Genomic DNA, 22,409 nt, shown 5'->3' with positions numbered 1-22,409 from the left:
TTTATGGCAGAGATGATTTACTCCAAATTTCATTGGCCCATGCTGCCAGAATACAGGCATTCTACTGAACTGCCTAATTGCTCGTATATCTGAGGATAGTAATGCACATTTTTTGCAACTCGTAATTGGGCTTTATGATGCCGATTGACACGTTCATGTCTGTACAAAATACGGAACTAAGCTCTTGCAGCTGATGACACATGAATTCTTAGCAGAAATAAATAAATGAGCGCAGGTATATAACACCGCAGCTTGTGTTCTTAAATATCTGCGTGTAAAGACTGAGCAAACAGAAGCACCTTTGGAAGCATGCTTTCATGCAGATTGCTGGGGTCGAAATAGTTGCGCAGCTTCCATGTCCAGGGGCCCTGAGCCTTCACGTGGACAGACAGGTAGTTCTCGTGAGGCGCCGATGTGAGAGTGAGCGAGTGGTATTCGTTCGCTCGGAAGCCTGTGCAACTCAGCCGCACCCATTGACCAGAGAGGTACTTGAAGTTGGGAGGCCGCGTGAACTTCACTCGCGTGACATCTGTGTGGGTATAAAAAGAACGTTAGAAAAACCGAAAAGAAGGCTTGGCAGAGAGTATTGTTGCAGGTGAATTATATACAACCAGAATGCAGTGAGCCAAACCGAATGCTTCAGTTGAGTGTGTAGAAAGAATATTGTAATATAATGAGTTATTTATCTGCATGATAAAAGCAGACTACCAAGATATACTGCTTTTGCATGACTCGTGAAATGCGAAAAAAGAGGCTAAAAGTGAAACCAGCCTCACTTTACGTATAGGGTGCAAATAGAAAACTTATATTATGCCTGATTGACTGTTGAAATATTACTCAATCACTCCCCACCGGGGTGGCGCAATGGTTACGGCGCTCGACTACTGTTTTCAAGGATGCGGGATCAAATCCCAACCTCGGCGGCTGCTTTTCATTGGAGGAGAAAAGCAAGACGCCCGTGTGTTGTGCGATGTCAGTGCACGTAAAGAACTCTAGGTAGTCGAAATTTCCGGTGTCCTCCACTGCGGCGTCTCTCATAGCCTGAGTCGGTTCGGGACGTTAAACTCCACTAGCCAAACCAAACCATTGCTCAATCACTCCCTGTTGGTAAGTGATGTACGGTAATTCTGTTGGAACTAATTTAGCAAACCGATGTGAAGCGTCCACAGAGAACGCACGATTACTCTTTCGCAATGCCTAGCTTCCGTCCTGTAGCGTCACCTTTGCATCTAGCCACCTAAAGATGTATAAAAGCCAGCGCACCGAATCTTCTAGAGGCAAAAGAAGCTTTTACAGACTCTACATCTTTCCTTGCTCTGCGGAATTCGAAAGTGATATAGCCGTCATCGTACAATGTTCAGTGTATCAGGGACACCTTTCTATGGTACTGGAGCAGATGGTACTATTGTGAGGCAAGGACTTGAGCAAAAATATTGTTCTTATGTGTTCATAAGTTAAATGAAGAAGTGTGGAATCTAGCGGTTCGCACTTGTTGCCTATAACGTTGCGCCACATATAACTGCTCGCTTGTTTTCTGAATAGCCAGCCTATTCGTGATACTATTTCTCGCAACCTTCGCAACTCTACTACAACGATAAACTTTTACTCTAGCGTAGCTGCAAAAGTAAACCACTATTTCGTGCATTATTGTTCAGAAGGGAATGAAGGGCTTCATATCACTGTTTCACCGGTAGATGAATGTCAGTGAGGATAAGGTTAAAGTTTTGCGTATTAAGTTTGCTAAACAAGCAGTTTTGAATGGTATTGCCAATAAAAGCAATCACATCAAACATTTGGTTCAGCATCTGTAGGCCTAAGAGAAGCTCGTTGTTTCAGAGCATTTATGCGTGAAAAAAAATGTTTGCAATCATTTTGGTCTACATCTCGTCAGTTGCCGTTTCTTTTCGCGTTCGAGTCCAAGCCTAGCTTGTTTCACAGTCAAGTCAAAGGAGAGTTGGCGCGGCGTGGTTGACGTAACATTTGAGTGCGCAGCAATTGCCGTTGAACATACTTCCACATGGCGAACAATGTCCGACGGACGTCGAGTTAAAATACGTACGTCCGAAGCCGAATTGGGACACCCACTGAAAGAGCGAAACATACCCGGAAACGGTCATGCGAACTGGGACTTGAACTGGTAGAACGAAGCCCGTCCGAAAATGGCAGCCTAACCGGGACGTCCATCGGGTTTATGAGAGGTCATTTTTTCACGGATCAGTATTCAAACAACTGTTTCAGAAAAAAATCCCTCCAGGCCACAACAAAGAGTTACATTTCGAGTCACAAGATGAGTAGGATGAAGTAAAAAGAGCTACCAAGAGAACTTCCAACTTGAGCGCACTCATTAATTAGCATCAATGCACCACTGAAAAAAAAAAAATCACCGGCAGTCATTGCGATTACCAATGCTCAAGTTTTCTCATGAGAAGCTTAACCATTTTGGAAGCTGTAGGAGGGGTTCTGCGGCGTTCTGCAGTGCGCCGGCTTCTTCGCGCAGCTGCTTGGACGCGGTCACTGCGCTATGATCATATTTACTACGTTCCTGATGTCCCTGTCCACAAAACAGACATACTCAATTCATAAACTTCGATCGCACATGCGTTCAACCAGCACATCGAACGCATGGAGGAAACTGTACTATTTTATGTATGTTCGAACGCTACCATAATTTTATCGACGTTTAATCTGCCATGTTTGTTTGCATATATCAGATTCTTAGATTACTTTGAGCCTGCCTCTACTCAATGTGTAGAAAAAATAACAATAGAGTGATTTTAAAATATTGCTTCAATAAAAGAGTTGCTACAAATATTTCAAAGTAAAGCGATACAAATTTCATTTTAAGCTCTTTATTTCGGCATAATGCGGTAATGCGCTACATTTAAGTTATTGGCGGCTCGGTAATAGTCTTGGCTAAGCCTGCCTAAGGTAAGCCAGCCTTACCCGCCCGGTACGCACGTGTTCTAATCGCAGCTTCGCACGTCGGCGTGCGTAATTCACAGTCTGGGGCACATAGTCGTTGTAATTTAACAACTGTGAATGCACCAATCGGCGCTTTCAAGCTCTCTTCATTCTGTCTAGTAAACAGCTCAAATTGTGGTTTTGAGCGCGGTTTATTTAGTACTTTCTTTAGGACGAGTTTCGCAATACTCAACCAGAACCGAAAATGCTTTAGTAGGTTGAACCACTTACTTACTCGCGCTGAAATTTGGCATGCAAATCGCATACGACTGTCTAATTGGACGGGTTGATTGGAGGAATACTGGAGAGGTCTTCCCACTGCATTGGATATAGTCAGGCTGAGGATGATGATGATTCAAGAATTTTATAAACATGCAGTCCAGTGTTGACGTCCATTTGTCAAAATAAAATATGTTTGATATACATTCAATTGTTTTTGCAGTAGACTTTCATGCAGGAGTGAAAAAAGCATGCATGCGCCATATATGCAAACATCCTAGAAAAACCTGGAGATGGACATCCGTAATGAATGTTTGTCGGCGGGGCAAACGTCTACCTTTCGAATTCTATTGAACTGCCGAAGGGCACCCGCCAGTTGTACACGGAAGTAGAGCGAAAGTCAGGAACATCCGAAACGAACCCGCGTCGGCTGTGCCGAGGATATGTTTTGTTGTTTGGGAGGTTGGGAGGAGGTTTCGCCTCCTCTCAACAGCAACTTGTTGATAATTTTGCATTCTACCGCTGGAAACATGTGATGCTGGAAAGAGGTTGTCAATGCGTGTGTATAGTCCCTGACGTCGCTTCGGCGTGCATGATGGCTGCATGGTATCTAATCTGTTTTATATGCAATGGCAGACAGTAGCAGCGTCTATCCTATATTCCGAGAACAGCAATGTATATGTGGGCTCCTTTGTTATCACTAAGCCATCCTGTTACAGGACACATAGTAACGGCAATAGATATGCAATGCAGATAGACTTTTAACATAATTGGAGCCTAAGTAATCTGTTTTTGTGGTATTAAAGGGACAGAACATTGGATCGTAAGCATCCAATATTTTTCGCCGCCACGAAACCCTTGCCGTAAATATTGCGCAACGGTTTTGCTAGAAACGCTGAAGAAAATGTCTTCACGGGGCATTTACGCAATGTCGTACACAGCTCGTTCGATCGGAAAAATATCGCCGTGGTGGCACTCACAATTGAAAAAAGCATGTCGGAAAAATTGGCGCCGACGGGCTGCGGCCACCGAAGTTAATCTACCTGATAGGTCGTATCCAAGACAAATATCGTGCCTTGCATCCAGACTTTAGGTTTGAAAGTGGCTTTCTGTGTGAAAACGGCACGTCTACGTCGATTTCTCAATTCAGAAGCACACCGGAGTGCCTGCAGGCGGCCTCCCGTTGAGCTTAAGGTCCTTCGTTATTTATTTTTTAACAGAGCATGTGCTCGTTCTTTTGCACTGTAATGCTGCAGACCATGATCAGTGAGCGCAATGTTGATTGCAGTCAGAGAATGCGCCGTAGGAAATGTAATACACTGCCCCTGCCAGGCAGAAATTAGTCATTTTTAATATAGAGTAGAACCTATTTTAATTTCCATGCATTATGGCCGTTAAGGCATAAGAATGAACGCCTCTTTGGCAAAAGCTTTGGATAACTGTGATCACGGTTTCATGCAAGAAATTTAAAACACAATGTTGTCATCTAGTGACAAAAGGTAAAAGCAAATTGTCAGCGATGCGAATGACCATGCGCATTTCTGTTGTTACCTCCAAATATTTGTTGTGCCATCAAGTGGTTGTCATTGTCAAGGAAGAAACACTGCAATTGAAGGTTACTAAGAAAGCTTACCTGATGGCAGAAGCTCAGTGTGCAAGATATCAAGCTCCATGTACTTTGTTTGCAAGCTGACGACCTTGTCCAGAGTGAAGACAATTGCGGGGCCAATGAAGAACATCCAGAACCGAGGCGACTGCGGAAGAAGTTGAAACCTGTTTCATGGCATTCACATAGGTGATAGCTAGTGATCTATGAATGTTTGTATCTATAGTAGTTAAATCTATGATTCTGCAGTCTGAAAATTTGCTTTTGTAGCGGGATTGTCTAAGCACTGTGAAATGCCTAAGCATGTCTAGGCATCATGAAATTAGCGGTAGCTTGAGTGACAGAAGCTTCAGTGACAAGAATGTGGTCACAATTTATGCACATGACTTCACAAGCAAGCTAGGTTCCGGCTACTGACGAATAGTGCAACATTCCAACAGCACAGTTTCTCAAAACGCCCTCACTTTATGAAGGCTCTGATGCCACAAGGCAGTGAAAGTCTTGCAAGGTAAGCTCTGGAGCACTCGCATAAAGTATCGAAGCAGCAAGGTGACGTTGCATGCCTTCCTAGAAACTGGCTGCATTCTGCGTTCATCAGTAGACGATAATGTATCTATCTGGACGTTTTGTTACTGCACTACTGTTATGAGACCATAAGCATTGATTGCACTCTATTAAGTTTAGAGGTATGCACCCTGATAGCATCTTTTACCTCTGTATTTGTATCAGTACCCACAAGTCAAAAGAAAACGTAAAAAGAATGGACATTTCAAAAGTGCCCCCTTCATTTTGACTCGGACTCAATAATCGGAAAATGCAGTAGTGGGGAGCCAAATGTGTTATGAGGAAGCGAAGTCAAAGCGAATAAAAATCTCGTTCCGGAATCTGCATAGCTGCTCATGAATGCAGAAAAATACCTTGTAGCAATAACGTTCATGCACTGAAATCTATAAAATGGCTTGCTATCCATTTTTTTAACAGAAAAATCGCCTTACCCCTGTGAGTTTCGCTTGGCCGTGAAGCAAGCAGAGAATGTAGAGCAGAATGTAGAGGCTGTGCGTCATCCAGAAGTAGCTGTACGCCTTTTGCCGGATTTTCGGGTGTGCAAAAATAAATATGATGCACATTACAATGAAGAGCAGAACGCCAGTGATGCCTGTGAGGGTAGCGAAGAAACGAATGGCGATTTCACCAACTGGCAACGACTTCCGTCAGCATTTAACAATGTGACAACAAAAGAGCAAGTTTGGAGTACAAATGCGCTCATACGAGAGGAGCTTTTCACATACCTGTGACTGTTTGGAACACCCAGAAGGTAATCGTCGACTTGAAGTCGGAGCTGCAAGTTCGAAACAAAATTTTTTTAAAACCCAAGCTCGGTCTCGAACAAGTTCTAATGCTTATGTATTGGATAACTACATAAACAACGTCTTTTATTGCGCAAACTTTAAGTACCGTAAACCTTGCAGACAGTTTACATAGAAAAATACCCGATTCCTGCAACTAAGACAACGTTTTTCAATGGGTTTGTCATCATCATCCTCGCCTACCAGTAAAACGCATTTCTATGACAACGACATATTTTTATTGCCTCTCCTTAGTATCGGTGTAGCGACCCACGGCGAGCGTTTTCTTGCTCCGTTACTTTCTTTGTCGCTCTATCCAACTAGTGGCTGCCTTCAGTAAAATGATTCTTTTTCTTCGTATACACTGGAACACCATATGTAACACACTTCAAGTTTTGTGCCCTATTGGCCTTGCTCTACTTTAAGCTACAAAACGCTCGACTACCGTTTGCCAACCGGCTGAGAGGCGCTAAGGTATGCACAGATAAATTTGACTCCTATCCTTCTCTACTCCTTTTAGTGTTTCGTGTTTCATCCCGTTCCTTGCACTGTTTTATATCCTTCTAGTGTGCTGATCTAAAAAATTTGCCTGAAGCAATGGTTTAGTGGTATAGGTGCTCGTTCTCCTCGCCTCGGTGTTCGTATTTCGATGGGGGCGAAGCGCTAAGCTCATGGGTGCTGTGCCAGTGTATTGCCAGTATTCGCTAAACAATCCCAGATGGTCGAACTTAATCCACAGTCCTGCACTGTGGCTTCTTCAGTTAAATATGTAGCTTTGGGAAGTTAAACCACCTGCTGAATACGATGAATACGATGTAAATAATATTTGTTTTTGGGTCCACCGTCTCGCACGGCTATCAAGACATCCTATTAAAAAAGGAAACAAAAAAAGAGCATTCGCTCTTCGACTAGTAGAAACGAATGGCAGCCAACATTGTTAAGGAATGTGTAGTAAGCAGCACTTTTTCGCCGTCTCTGAGCGCAACAGGCTCACTTGCAAGGAGAACACTGCGATGAGCAAGTAAGGAAAGGAATGGTCCACTGCGCCCGCATTCCAGTTCAGTGAATTAGGCTGAGAAAATGGGCTGTCTGTGTGCATTTCATGGGTCTACCGCCCGCATCTTTGATTTTAACCACATTCGTAGCAAAGATATTGTGTCTTGAGCTGGTCTGCTCTTCTGGTTTGGCATGGCCAAAAGGAAGCCAACGGTTGCGACGTTCCTCCATGCAGAGTCCAAACTATGACTCATACTCAAGTCCACCTCTGTTTCTATGCACTGACCGCTACAGAGCCGAAGTGCAACCATCTTACTTCGCAGCAGATTATAATCCCCCCAGGAATCCCGAAGACCGATCTCTGTAACATTAAACCATTACGCCATTACGGAATTTTTCACATTATTACTCCATCAAGATTGTACTACAATACTAACCAGTACAGAATTAGTACAGAGCGTTATAACGTTAACACAATAAGTCAGGCTAGATGGATGGATGGATGTAATATAGGAGCATCCCCTTTGAAACGGGGTGGTAACAGTAACTATCATGCTCATTCTTCTACCTATATCTTAATTATTGATTTAGATTGGTTAACTAAACCATCATTCTATTTATTAAATTTTTTATCTACATTACTAACATTATGTCAATTCTCTGCTTTTAAGCCACCAATCTTCCAGACATTTTTTGCTAGTTTCCACCGCCGGTTTATTCACCCGGCCACTGGTATCTCTAAACCCCAGAGCTTCAGGAACAGTGACTGCGCCTGCATCGACTTCCGGATGGATACCATTACTCGAATGTAATGGTATCCATCCGCATTCCTATTTCTGCGCCACCTGTCGGGAGTCCCATAAATCGTGCACGGGCAGCGCTTGCTTTGTCTCAACGTCGTTTTCTGTATGCTCTCGCAATTCGACAACGTACGTCGTTTTGGCTGTTGATCAGCGGTGCATTTACGTTCACACAGGTTTTCAGCGTTGTAAAGTAACATCATTCTGTGTAGTTAGCAGCAAAAAAACTATTTACTCTGCGCTGCGGCAGAACAGACACCTAAACCGTAACTAAAAGTTCGATATGCTTGAACCAATTCGTGTAGTAACACTCTGAGAAAAGCCCCGTTCTGCAGCCTTTGATACATAGCCACAGAAAGCTGACCCAAGTATCGCGCCCACGGCATCCTGGGTGTTTCAGGTTCAGGAGTAACCAAAGGCCTATGTAAAAATTATATATTTCTGAATAATTGGCTTAATTTATCGCCGAAATTATAATGTTACGCTGAAATTCTGGCGTTCACCTCTGAAACTTAAATTAAGTATCGCGGAGGTGTCGATATTTCCCTGCATTCCCTTTGACGTTATAGAGTCTGTTAGTTCAAAGAAGTACAGCGCGAATCACAACTTCATGTGACCTGTTTTGTTAGGGGAAGGAAAGTTTGCAGAAGACCAGAGTACTTTCGAAAGACGCGCATGTACTTGCAGGGTTAAACAATAACAGGCCCGTGAATTAAGCATTGTGCTTTTCACATTTCTGCAAAGGCGTCGGACTTTTCTCTAGAAACCTTGCGAAACAGTTCGCCTCGTCGCTCGCTTGAGTGAGAAAACTTCACTTGCTCCGCTAGAAAATTATCCTTCTCCGCATTCGCAAACTATAAGAGCTATTTCCGTTTCTTCTGTTCAAACAAAAATATCAACGTCCTATAAATAATTAAGTAACCTAAGTAATTGAAGAGTAATCATTCGGCGCGATTCAGCTCGTATCGACTACGGGACACACTCGCGTAGGCAACTTACTCGAAGTGCATTTCCTTGGTCATGCAGCGCAGATGCTCTGCTGGCTGGGTAGACACGTGGTAGAAGTTTATGTAGTGTCCAATGGTGTGCACCACTGAGAGGGAAAAAGATAAAGAACCAATCAGCACTTTTGTCAGTTCCTCCATCTGCATCTCGATTGTAGATACCAGACACCTGGGGTAAGCCCTCGCTGACGTTGGTTCTGATCACCTGATTTCGTTGGTACTCGAGTTTCAACGTGCCATTGAAGTTATCCTGCAGCGTAATTCTATACTCCGGGCGTATTTTTTTTTTTTGTACATATAAAAGAAGGTCTTCTGAACACTAAATATTCCCAGTTTAAAAACAAAAAAGCTATAATAACGTTACGTGGTTGCAACTTCTATACTGTTTTTACTTTTCTATACGGTCTATAGTTTCTATGCGGTTTTTGACTGCAAGCCTGTAGTGACAACCGAATATAACATCAAAATTTTGCGCAGTTGCCAGACACCGGAAAATTGCTACAGAATAACAAGAAAATACTACACAAAAGAAATATCTGACGTTGCAACAGAACTATAGTATATTTAGTCATATTCTTGGCGCGGTTCTTTTGTTTCTTCAACTGGGTTATGAAGCTGTTGTGAGCACGTGTCTCAGAAGTTCAGAAGCGCTGATTTCTGTTGCCCCACAGTAACACTCGCGTTTCCGACCACTTCGCGGCGCTACTGGTTTTCTCACTTTGTCCTAGTCGTTAACGTAATATAAAGAAGCTTATATATATATATATATATATATATATATATATATATATATATATATATATATATATATATATGGATTTTTCAAAAATTGTAGAATAGATATATATATATATGGATTTTTCAAAAATTGTAGAATAGATAAGAACTTGCTTGGTGACAGACGGTTCTTTCCTTGGGGCATTGAGAAACTGCCAAGTGAGTCACAAATATACTACAGGATAAACAAAAGCAAAACCATAAGGCAGCGCGCTTTGCGTCTTTCCTTAATTATGTGCCCATAATCACCATGTAGAAGGTAACAGTACTTACAGCTGAAGAATAGCGCCGTGAGCGCGACAATCTTGTGGAATTGAACGTGCGAGTCCAGTGGAATGTACTGTTGAAGTGGTAGCTCGCGAATCTTGGTGATGAGGTTCCGACACATGGTCAGCAGCAGCAGCGAGTAGCAGAAAGACAGCGAAGCCGCCGAGCCTCTCGTGATGGCGATTCCGATACCCATCACGTGCCTCAGGTCCATGTGCTCTGACATGTACGAGTAGTCTGAATATGGGCAAACGAGAACAGTGGTACCGCAGCAGTGAGTTTTCCGTCGTGCGCGCGGAATACGATGTAGCCAAAAACTTAAACAAAAAACAACGCAACCCTCAGCAATTGACTTTTGATTTCTTTGATTTTGCTCTTAATGACGGCGCTCACTGCCACCCAAACAATAGAGCAATCTAGGTCCCACATCTGACTACTGCACGCAGTCTTAAGCCTGCTGATGGCTTTGTCAGTGCACCCTCTAGTGATCTAAAGCTTTATCAAGAGAGAAACGAAATCAAAAAGAAATAAGATGACATGCAACGGGGAACTCCGATGAACATCGAAATGCTCCAGTGCTGCGCTATTGTAAGGTTGACTACCGCACTGCTACAAGCAAAATTTCTAGGCCTGCAAAGCTGATTCTTCCTTACCAAACACTTTATAAATCACATGCATGTTGCGTTTACCTTTGAAGAGTGCACATTTGCAGCAAGTAATTGAGAGTGATCTTGATTGAGTAATCGAGAGTCAAGAGACTTAGTGACAGTAGAAACCCATGAAGTCAAACGAACGCTTATTGCAGCAGTTCCAATTTTTACATAGTCACAAGGAGTAGCGCAGCCTTTTGCGTTCAGAGAATTTAAGAATGCAACTACCCCCGTGAAAAAACACCTCAAACCGCATTATTATCACCATCATCAGCAGCATACTGACTGAATGAGCTCACTACAGGACAAAGGTAGCTCCCATATCTCTCCAATCAACCTTCATCTCTGCATGCTGTGACCACCGTATCCCTCAGACTTGATAACATCATGAGCCCACCAAATTTCTTGCAGCTCCTAGTACGCTTGCTTACATTAAAAACCAAGTCCGTTATCCTTAACGTTATCTTGCCTCCACCTTACGTAGCACATGTACAGAAGTGAGCAGGCCTATCTAGAGCGCGCCGACAGGGGTCTAGCATTAGGATCGGGGTTTTAGTTAGGCGCCCTATGCGTATGCGCGGCCAAAATAAAGCGGGGACTGTTCATAAGTTCCTGGCCTTATTTCCGCTCAGTGTTTGTGCTTCACGCTGCTAGGGGCCGGGCTGAGTGATACTTAACAAAGACCGAAAAAACAATGCGTTTTTCCGTGAGTCGCGAGGCAGCTATGCAAGCAATTGCACGTGATATCGAGCGATCGCGAATTTGAAAAGCAAGTGATGTGATAGGGCTGATCGCGCTGAATTGACGCGAAATGCACCGTCCCTTGTAGAAATACGCCGCGCACATATACGCCGAAAGACATTATATATGACCGCGTCGTGTGATGTGTTGCAGAAACGCGCGATCAGCCGCTATCCCTTGCGCTTGTTTGCACGGCCGTCTCGTAAAACTAGAGATACGGCGGCATGGCGCCGCCTTGACCACCGCCACAGCGTCACAAATGCCGTAGGAAGCGAACTCCACCCCTCAGTTTTTGCTGCCTAGCCTAACAGTAGATGGCGCTACCTTGCGCTGCAGAGCGCCGTCGTCGCGCTCTAGACAGGGCTGCTTATCACTGCACAGCGCGCACCACGTCTCCTATTTTGTATCAGGAAAATTTCAACATATTTTGCGTGTGTGCCTAATATTGTCTTTTTTTTTTACGACCAATCTCTCTTTTTTCTCTGGATAAAAAACGCAGGAAACCGCCGAATTTAGCTTAGTGATGCTCAGCGTTGCATATACGATAAAGAGCGCAAAAAAAAAAAAAAAAAACTGTGGTTATTTTATTTCTGCCTCTATGAATGCGTGAAATTCTAGCAAACTTGAAGAAGAGGCCTTAAACATGTCTATCAACTCGAGGTCAATGTCTAAGCTATCACAGGTGCAAGATAACTCTGAAAATACGAACTGTAACAGAAGCTAACCCTAACGGCGGAACGATCTAAAATTTATGTAGTCGTAATGCGGCACTGAGAAGAGACGTTTTAAATTTTGTACTTGATTTCCTGCCTACGCATGCTTTTTTGCAACATCTGATGGTCCTTCGACATTAATAAATTACAAAAGTACTCTCAAAGAAGGATATCTATAAAATATTGCCGCGAAACCTTCAAAACTGTATTTGTTGTGTTTTAACAGCCGCCTGCATGCGGGCCTATCACTGTGATCCTGGCACGCGTATCAATTCTGTATCCAGCGTTTGTTCATGCTCGTTGTCGCGATTGACGCGTTATCATTTTCTTTGTCGCGAACGATGCGCCGAGATCTGCCTCGAAGATTCCAATCGCTTGCGTATGTTTCTACTATGTTCCAGGTTGTGCTAGTAGCAGTTTGCGACATTATCTAGATTGTTCTGAGCAGCCTTTAAATTGAGCGCTGACGAGTATGACGAGCATTCTTTGTTCGAAGATCGACGAGCACGTTTGTTGCTATCGCCGCCGCCGGGTTGCTTAGTTTTTTTTTGCGGGCGCAAGTAAGCCCAATAAAGAGTTAATTTCAGTACCATCAAGCCTGTGTCTGCTTTTGGTGTCTACGACCTTGTCACCACTACGTGACAATATCCTAAAGGGATTTTCAGCTTATTGGCATTACTGTAATCAAAGAGCATTTAGATACAAAATTCTGATGTTATTAATGATTTAAATGCCTGGGAATTAAAAGGTGAAGTATATTACACAGCATGGTAAGAGGCCAAATATCACGGTCTTTCGTAAATTCATTAGGAACTAAACTTATTACACAATCTATGGCATTATTTCAATACATACTGTAAACGTATTTCGGGAAGACGCGAAACGTGCTTACAGATAAACCTCTCCACGAACAAGACCACCGTGATGACGTAAAAGACAAACAAGTAGAACACATGTTGCCGGTTTTCCTCCAAGAACGTGGTGATTTGGTTCCATTTCTGCACAGTCCAAGATGGTGGGTCCTCAGCAGGCTGGTTGATTTGGAAGCTTGTCATCCTAGCGGAATACGTAAGGAGCATTCATATTTGTGACTCCGGTGCAGTGGTTGAGTGAGAACAATTTAATTTACACTGAATTGACCTTATGTTGTCAACACTTCTTATACCCCTCAGTTATGCGGCATGCTTTTCAGCGTTACAAATCACGAAAAACAGATAATTTCTTAAAGACCAGGGTTCTTAAATATCAGATTGCTTATGAACATCAGAACTAAAACGAGCGCTGCCATTTTCTGATGCATAAACAAGCCTTTGGGAAAGAGTTGAGGAAAATAGCACAGCATTGCGCCAAGCGACGAAGCGAAGCTCGCGGACTCTCCGAGGTGACCAGTAAGTTCTTTGTTGCTCTACGACGCCTCTGAGCAATCTGCCAAACGCAACATGTCTTCGCGATATGCCTTCTCAACAGGACGCAGCAGAGCTTCGTCCTCGCTTCTCAGTAACGGCGTACTGCAAGGCCTCGATGGACCACTAATTTTCATTGGCAGACATCTAATGACACGACTTAAGCGACAAGCAAATGTAAGCAGAAAGAGCCGCTACACATGAGTAGGTATTCTGCTACGGCACGTCACAATTTTTAAAACAGCCCCACAGAAGCATGTCTTCTCTAAGTGACATGCCGTGTTATGGCGCTGCTTCTCGGTATCAGTAGCATAGCACCTGCCTCTCATACCATTATGTTTGAAAAGTATGATCTCTTTTAAGATTTTGTAGAAAATCGCGGCCGTCTTAAGCGCATTATAAAAATCAGTGCCAGACGTTATCCTGAAAGTCAAGAAAAGCATGGGGCGGTAAAATATGATGCATTAATAATTTTTTTGCCTCGCGACCCGGGCAGCTGCTCCAGTAGAACCATTAACCTTGATTCGCAGCATTTGGAGTTTATGATACTATAGGACTCTGAACTGTTAATACTCGTAAGGAAACCGAAATTTTTTTACTTATTTTTAACAGTGAATTGATGGAACGCCGAAGCATTCTTCCGTTCCAACTTTTAGCGTTTCAAACGTTTCTATAACCTCTGTTCTCTTTTGCCCCCGCTCTTCAAGTAAATTATTCCGAAATGTTCTTTCTAACTGCATTTGTGCGTCCTGCGTAGGTTTCCCGTAATTTTATCCTTTCTTCGTCCTCGTGAGGTTAGTCCACTGTCTATGTAATAGAGAAAAACAATTAAAATCCTCCGGAAAAAAAAAACGGAAACGGTAAAGGTAACGCTGACCCTCTCCACCTTTATAAAGCCAAAGCAAAGCGTAGTCTTACCTCGCGACATTCGAAGATGTATCCAGAAAGTTTTGGTTGGCGCCTGCAGTTAGAGAATAAAAGAAGCGCAATGAAATTATGGATGGTTCATACAAAATTATTCAAAGTCATGCCTTTACTTTGCAATTTTATTAGTTTCGTATCGGCCAATCGTTTCCTACGTCAAGTAATTAAACCTTTTAAGCTCTTTAGTCCGAACCTTAATTTTTATACTGAATTATAGAGAAAGATATGAACCACAAGACACGGTAGGCAAACATCAGGAGGCTGAGAAAAAAAGGGCCGTAATTGTTATGCATCAGTTACCGTCGTTGTAAAAAAGAAAGCGAATTCGAGGACTTTGGAAACTAACATTTGTAAACCCTAACAAATTGAGAATAATCTAGTAAGTCTGCTGTACAATAATTGTGGTAAAAGTATGTTGGCTCCTGCTTGATGAAGCTACTATCAACTAAATGTCATAATAGTACCATAATTAGAACTGTTGCTTTCACAGTTCGCTGGTGGCAGAATGGTCATTCGCTGCGACGCGAGCTTTTTTTTACCCCTCTTAATCTTCGTGCATAATTATAGTATGTAAAAGAATGTGAAAGAAATAAAGACACCAACACTTGATATTCACGTACTGTTCACAAAAGAAGGCCGGAAAATACAAAAATAGTTGGGCAGTTTTACAGCTCTTGACATTCCAGCCTTCCTTCGTGCCAGTGTAGAGTTGGGTACGAACCCGGCCGCGTTGGCCACATTTCGATGGAGGCGAAACAGATAAAGTTCCTATCATTGGTGCCAATGACGGCAGCGCCTCAAGTAGTTAGCGAATCTAGAGGAGACCGCGGAAGACCCCTACGCGGCGAAACAGGAGGACGAAGCACCAGTTGACACCAATCCTTGGAGGTCAATTATCACTTCCTTGTTTATGCTAGCTGCAGTTTACTTACTGCAGTTATACTAGCTACAATTCCCGTGTGGTGTTCGACGTCAGTGCATGTAAAATCGCAGTTGAAAAAAAAAAAAAAAAAAACAACGACAGAATCGTGTAAAAAATGCGCTAAAATATTATGTGGTTCTATCTTAACGTCCCATTTTTCTGTATTTCTTTCTGCGTTACTTTTCTGTAGTCTGTAGTTCTGTAGTACGTTGCTGTAGTAACAAAAAATTCTGATGTTGGTTCAGAAATTTCTGTTGTTCCAACAGGCTCAGGGTTAAAAAGCGCACAGAAAGGCGGTTGCAACAGCATAAAATTTCTGTAGGTTTCTCCGACTCAGTATCCCCAGGTTATATAAAAAAATGCGGTGCCCTCCACTAAAATGCCTCTTAAAGCATGAGCCGCTTCGGTACTTGAAGCCTCAGTACAAGTACCCCTACCACCTTCATTTTTATCAGCAAGTCACACAACCTATCGCATGGGCATTCGTTATGCCACCATAAGCGCTAAACTTCACGTCAGTTGTTATGTGCGGCTTTTCTTAAATACACCGTCTGTATATATGCCTACGTAACACCGGAATATTGATTTCGCTCCAGTTATGCATAGGCGGTGCAAAACTGAATACACGTTTCCATGAAATTCCACAATCCAGATGTTTTTCACTCATTTAAGGCATCTCACGAAGTATACTAGTAGCAGTTGATAACCTTTGCAGTCGAGGCCGATGGCAATGACGTCTCCGCGATGCTCCTTCATCATTTTCTTGAAGTCTTCGTAGCTCAGAACGTCTGAGTTGTCCAGGCCCGCTGAAGCGTACATGCCGCTGATGATGTCGCTCGTCTCGTACTCGCTCAGAGCGTTGGTCTTTGCGATGTCCACCAGGGAGCGCAGGATGCGAGTCAGTTCCTGCTTCTGAATCATCCCATCGCCCTGGTTGTCGCACATGTCGAATATGATGCGCAGCTTGTCTTCGCTCTTTCCTGAAAAAGTCGATTAATGCTCTATACATACAGCGCTCTATAATCGCTCTATACAGCGTAGCAAGGCATAACGATACGTCTTGGTAAAAAAATAAATTCGTTGAGTTAGGCGGCAAGGTTGTAATGGGGTACTTCATTCTGTGATAAAATACCGGGAGCCGTAAGAGGAGCCTGGCTGCCATGATGACAAAGATAGGGAACATAAAATTTTGCTTTATGGTCATAGTTTTGTTGCTCTTTGTGTTTTCTCGCCCATTCTCTTTCCTTGACTGTACTAAACGATACTAAACGATTGTTTATATGAAATCAGGCAACCTGAAGAAACAACAATCAGGTGACATCTAAGCTCAGATTCTTTCTGACACACTTTCCTTGTATTCTATCTATGTGTCAAGCTGCTTATATATACAAATAATCTACAAAAATTAACCAGCCTTTTATGAATAATGGGGTGATCAAAAACTAGCGAAAGTAAACGTAATTATTCTGAGCGTGTTTAAAAACCTCCCCATCCAAACACACCTGCGCCAAGGCATTCCTGTAGCGTTAGCACTATACGTGAACAGTGATTACGCAGCCTGAAGTTAGAGTTAGCAGACTCGATTCTCAGTTCTTTTCTCTAGGTCAGCTACAATGGCACACTTTAGGGTGTGGCAACAGCTCACTGTTAAAGCAGAGAAGCAGGAAAAGGACTTAGAGCTGACAAAAATTCAGTTGACCAGCTAGTGAACTAACAACTGGGCGCCCAGAATACACGAGCTTCGTTTAACATTGCAAATTTTTCTTTACCGATTTAAGCCATATCAGAATCCTCATTTTACTGAACCCGAGAAGTGCCCGTAAAAAATTGTTTAAGATAATGAAAACCTACATAAAAGAAATCGAGTCTGAAGGATGTAAGAAACACAGCCCAGAACTTCCGCTATCAGTGCGAAACTCATACATCAACTTAATCTGAACGACTGCTTCATTTGTTAATGAGAAATGAAAACAAACAACTTTGATTTTCTATTATGACCATTTGGGAGCTTCCTTTAGTGTGTTTCATTCTTCTGACTGCAGTGAAGTTCCGGGAATGTTGGCAGTAAAGACACAGTCTAAGAGAGCTAACCTGGAATTCTATGACGGCAGTGAACAGGCTTGCCAGTATATATCATCAGTCGAATAATCATGGGATGATGCATAACATATTACTCATTACCACATGTAAGATCTCGCGTTAGCTGCCTCAGCGGTCGCGAGGGATGTCGTCCGCGCATAGCATCAAAAACTCGAATCACAGGAGTTAGCACTTTTAGCGGCTGTGTGAAAGCATGTTTGCAAGCCTCATTTCAGAGATGAAATTCGGACCTCTTGTGAAGAGAACCACAGTATCCAAGAACTCCTGGAAGCTGATGCGCTCATCCTTGTCTTTGTCGACGCAGTTGAACATCTGCTTGACGAAAAGCGAATCTGGCTTCATGCCCAGGGCGTCGGCGAATTCCTGCTTCGAAAGCGACGTGCGCATCACCATGATGACGTCGTTGCCAACCTCTTCCAGCTTTCTTTTTTCGCCAGGCTTTAACCCGAATGTCTGCGCGGTGAAGAGGAAACAATAACGGCCATAGTGAGTCACGCCACTAGTTAGACAATTCATAATTAGTTACATAAGAAAGCGCAACAGCATCTCACTCTTCGCAGGTCATTTATATTATATATATAATATATATATGTGTGTGTGTTTTTTCCGAAGAAGGTTGGTCTCGCGGCCGAAACGTCATTACAGTCTTTTCTTCACCCGTCTGACTTTATATATATATATAATTAAGTGTGTGTGTGTGTGTGTGTGTGTGTGTGTGTGTGTGTGTGTGTGTGTGTGTGTGTGTGTGTGTGTGTGTGTGTGTGTGTGTGTGTGTGTGTGTGTGTGTGTGTGTGTGTGTGTGTGTGTGTGTGTGTGTGTGTGTGTGTGTGTGTGTGTGTGTGTGTGTGTGTGTGTGTGTGTGTGTGTGTGTGTGTGTGTGTGTGTGTGTGTGTGTGTGTGTGTGTGTGTGTGTGTGTGTGTGTGTGTGTGTGTGTGTGTGTGTGTGTGTGTGTGTGTGTGTGTGTGTGTGTGTGTGTGTGTGTGTGTGTGTGTGTGTGTGTGTGTGTGTGTGTGTGTGTGTGTGTGTGTGTGTGTGTGTGTGTGTGTGTGTGTGTGTGTGTGTGTGTGTGTGTGTGTGTGTGTGTGTGTGTGTGTGTGTGTGTGTGTGTGTGTGTGTGTGTGTGTGTGTGTGTGTGTGTGTGTGTGTGTGTGTGTGTGTGTGTGTGTGTGTGTGTGTGCGTGCGTGCGTGCGTGCGTGCGTGCGTGCGTGCGTGCGTGCGTGCGTGCGTGCGTGCGTGCGTGCGTGCGTGCGTGAATTACTCCCAAGAATATGTGGACGCATTAATTACGAAGCAATAATTAGAGTATCCGACTACCGTGTTTCGTATAGCTTTGTCTAGCTTCGTGAATATCTCCCCAGAGGAGTAAACACTTAAAGCCAACTAGTCATCTGAAGCAAAGCCCAAAAAACCTAGAAAAATGTATCATGAGTGAACAACGTATCTAACTGTCCGGCTGAACTCTAAAACTTGGTGAGACTTGCAGCGGCCAATTATTATTTATGTTTAGTACATTAAATGACTACGGGCATCAACTTTGCTCTGTGTATTTTGTGTATGGAAGGATCCGCCGCACATTAGCGAACATGGCTTGCCACGGAGATTGAGGAAACAAAAAAGTAAGTAATCTATAAGTGAATGTTTCTCACCGTACAGTTTCTATTTAGACTGAAACTCTAGAACGATGGCTTCGATGTTATAGACGCGCTGAGGTCATGTAAGGCATACAAACTGCATTATTTGCCGTTTCTTTTCCACTTTCACTCGCGCGAATGCTTACATAAGTCTGTCTAAAACAGAAAATTAAAAAAATGAATAAGCATGCGATTATATCTTAGTGTGTTATTCACTAAAACGACCACAGTGCGTTCATGACGTCACAGCTATCGCTGAGCGGCGGAAACCGAAACTGCAAGAAAATTTTTCATTATAGATTATTTAGCTGGTGTGAGCATCTTTGGCGTGGTAAAGATTCATGTACAGTTCCTGTCAAAAGTATACATCCCAAGGCGATTGCTTCTAGGCTTTTTTGCGGGCTTCCTAGCCCATCAAGATTTCCATTCTTGAGATGATAGAGGACGTGAGGCTGTTCCGTTATAACGAGATACTTTTAGCTCTAGATGCAAGAGGAGGAATACTACAGGACTCAGAAGCAAACATCCTGGGTTGTGTACCATAGGTTGTGCACCACTATTATAAAAAAAATATATAGGCGTCGGAAATTTTAGTGTCTCAAATCCTTGAACAATAAAAAATACGCAACCAAGTGAAGAATAATCTAATTTTAATGATCTCATTCCATGTCTTACCGTACGTGTCCTCACACTCGCACATTAATAAAAGGAAAGCGTAAAAAAAAAAAAGTTAGCAACACCATGTTGTCACTCGCTCGTGCGCGCATTCTACGGATAGTTATTCTTTGTTACACTTGTTCATCTTGAATTCCTTGCGGCACGTCGGGAAAGATCATCTTTTTAAAGCTCTTACATGTACCAGTGCTGCTAGAACCAACAAATTATATGTATGCAATTTCCTAACATATATAGCCTATATATGCGCATATATATACATATAGCGCATTAAAAAGAACTGCCATGCGCATTGAAAGCCACTGCGATTATAATCTCGAAGCAGGCAACTTTTTAGTCGCTTCTAAAACAAAATCATTCCTGATACCTACGCCAAGAAACATGGTGCGCTATATTTAAGCAAATGAACTGTGGCTCCGCGTTGTTTTCAATGGAAATATGGGACGTAACTCTCACTGTTAGTTTTTATTAGATGCCCACCTCTGGCAGAAAGGACACATCTGCAGGAAAGAATTATCAGCCGCGCCAGGAGAAAATAGTTTGCTTTCAAAGGAGCCAAAAATAAGCGTCATTCCTAGAAGCCGAACCATACGGAATTGCGCTATACTTTCTCAACACACAACCGGAAACCTGTGTAAGGGTTGAGCGCAGAATGTTGAGCGCAAACGAAACCGTCCGATAGCGATGCGCGACAATATCAATTGCGCCTAATTCGAAGCTCATGCTTTGTTGCACCACGGACGATGACGTTTCTCTTTGAGACGGTTAGAACGGAGCGACGTAAGTGCACAGCGCATCATCAGATGTGGTTTCGTATGCGCTGAATCGCAGCTCATGCGTTGTGGTATGGTTTTGTGCAAAAAAAAAAAAAAGATTTCTTCGCCATACAGGGCTTTGAAGAACAATACTGCCTAAATCTTCGGGCATAGTGGTGTGGGCACTGACTGGCCGGCGGGAAAGGCACACCTATCAGCACGCCTCAGACCTGTGGCAATTGGCAGCTGACATGGCTAGAAATCGCCGGTCATTCGTGTGACGTCAGCACAGGACACGTCACGGGCAATTTTGCAGTAACTCTCAAGTACGGCAGCAATTTTGAGATTGAAAACGAACCAGATTCATCCCGAGTCACGCACCTGTACGCCATGGCAACGTAGGCACATTTGTATTGCTTGGTTAAAGAGGTTTTTCCTGTTCATGCCAGATAGTCGTTCACATAACGTGGTAGGTTATGACTGCGCATTATTTAGTATGTGCGATCCAGAAACGAAATCGACGTCAAAACGACAAAGCTAGCCCTTGTAACTTGCCTTCTGCTAAATTGCCCTTCACTTTCTTTTTGGAGCTCTACTATTTTTTAAGTAAAACGTTATGATTTACAAATTTCCATAATAGGAAGCAGAAAATATATGGCTGGCGACTAGCTGTCTCAAAAAATACTCTTTTCATTATTATTGAAGGGGAAACGAGGGTGATTGTTATAGTAACACAGGACGTTCCACGTCCACCGCTACGGTCGAGGGTGGCGCTGGTGAACGCTCTCAAGGTTCGTATAAAGACAACATTAATACCCAAAAAAGTAGCAGGTGGGACAGCGGCCAATGTAGCTCAGTTGGAAGAGCACCGGACGCGATATTCGGAGGTCGTGGGTTCGGTTCCCACCATCGGCACGTTGTTTTTCCTTCTACTTTGTGTTTAATTATCTTTCCCCTAAACAGATTACATTACTAATTTATGTGATTATCAACGTAAAAAATAAATAAAAGACATAAAGTACAATCTCCAATGCTTTCCTTGGCCTCGCCGACTCTTGGCTTCTTTCCTTCATGTCTTATAACGAGCACCCTCATTTCCCTCCACTTCATTAATCTGCTTTTAGCTTACCGGGGTCTCGGTTCTGGCAGTCTTGAAGCCATAGGTAGCGTAAGAGGGTTCTAGCACAGCTTTCGCCCTCGCTCTTGATCACGTTCTACATGACGCTGGCGGTAACGTCCACCGCTACGGTTGAGGGTGGCGCTGGTGAACACTCTCAGGGTTCGTACACAGACAACTATAATACCCAAGAAAGTAGCAGGTGGGACAGCGGGCGATGTAGCTCAGTTGGAAGAGCACCGGACGCGATATTCGGAGGTCGTGGGTTCAGTCCCCACCATCGGCACGTTGTTTTTCCTTCTACTTTGTTTATCTTTCCCCTAAATAGATTACATGACTAATTTATGTGATTATCAAAGTAAAAATTTTTAAACATAAAGACAAAGTACAATCCCCAATGCTTTCCTTGGTCTCGCCGACTGTTGGCCTCTTTCCTTCATCTTTTTATTACTATGTATTTTGCGTCTCTTCACCTAACTTATGGCGGAGGGAATGAATTTCTAGACTCAAACAGGAGCACGAAAATTGCTGTACTATGCACGAATTCTAAAGCCCAAACTCTATAACACGTGATTTTGACAAGAACATTTTCAGGTGCTGTAAACCATGTACAGCAAAAGAATTCAGCGTGTGTTTTTGTGCTGTGGCATAGCATAGCTATAGCTGCCCAAACGGTATTCATGTCCTGATCCCACCGAACTGTGTTTAACGCGGGTTAGGCGCAAGCGGGTTGGCCGGTCACATTTTTGGAATCAGATTTCTTCGCTGCCTTCGATCTCAAATGCGCACAGAGAAGTGGT

General features: G+C 43.2%; 1 protein-coding gene across 3 annotated transcripts in view; it reads right to left on the bottom strand.

The window, feature by feature from the left end:
- Duox (dual oxidase) overlaps positions 1-22,409 on the bottom strand; it is a 256,715-nt gene that overhangs the window by 15,934 nt on the left and 218,372 nt on the right. For all 3 annotated transcript variants that reach the window (XM_084595542.1, XM_084595541.1, XM_084595543.1), the window contains exons 18-27: positions 17,660-17,882; positions 16,037-16,309; positions 14,402-14,444; positions 12,973-13,136; positions 9,983-10,213; positions 8,928-9,021; positions 6,076-6,125; positions 5,782-5,942; positions 4,814-4,934; positions 300-529 (exon numbers count right to left, since the gene is read on the bottom strand). In XM_084595542.1, coding sequence (XP_084451668.1) covers positions 300-529; positions 4,814-4,934; positions 5,782-5,942; positions 6,076-6,125; positions 8,928-9,021; positions 9,983-10,213; positions 12,973-13,136; positions 14,402-14,444; positions 16,037-16,309; positions 17,660-17,882 — 1,590 coding nt within the window. The remainder of the gene's footprint in view (positions 1-299; positions 530-4,813; positions 4,935-5,781; positions 5,943-6,075; positions 6,126-8,927; positions 9,022-9,982; positions 10,214-12,972; positions 13,137-14,401; positions 14,445-16,036; positions 16,310-17,659; positions 17,883-22,409) is intronic.

Source organism: Amblyomma maculatum, chromosome 2, assembly GCF_055883805.1.
Source record: "Amblyomma maculatum isolate TAMU_Amacu chromosome 2, ASM5588380v1, whole genome shotgun sequence".
In the NCBI taxonomy this organism is placed as follows: domain Eukaryota; kingdom Metazoa; phylum Arthropoda; class Arachnida; order Ixodida; family Ixodidae; genus Amblyomma; species Amblyomma maculatum.
The sequence above is the reverse complement of the archived record's forward strand: the minus strand, read 5'-3'. Positions and strand labels throughout refer to the sequence as shown.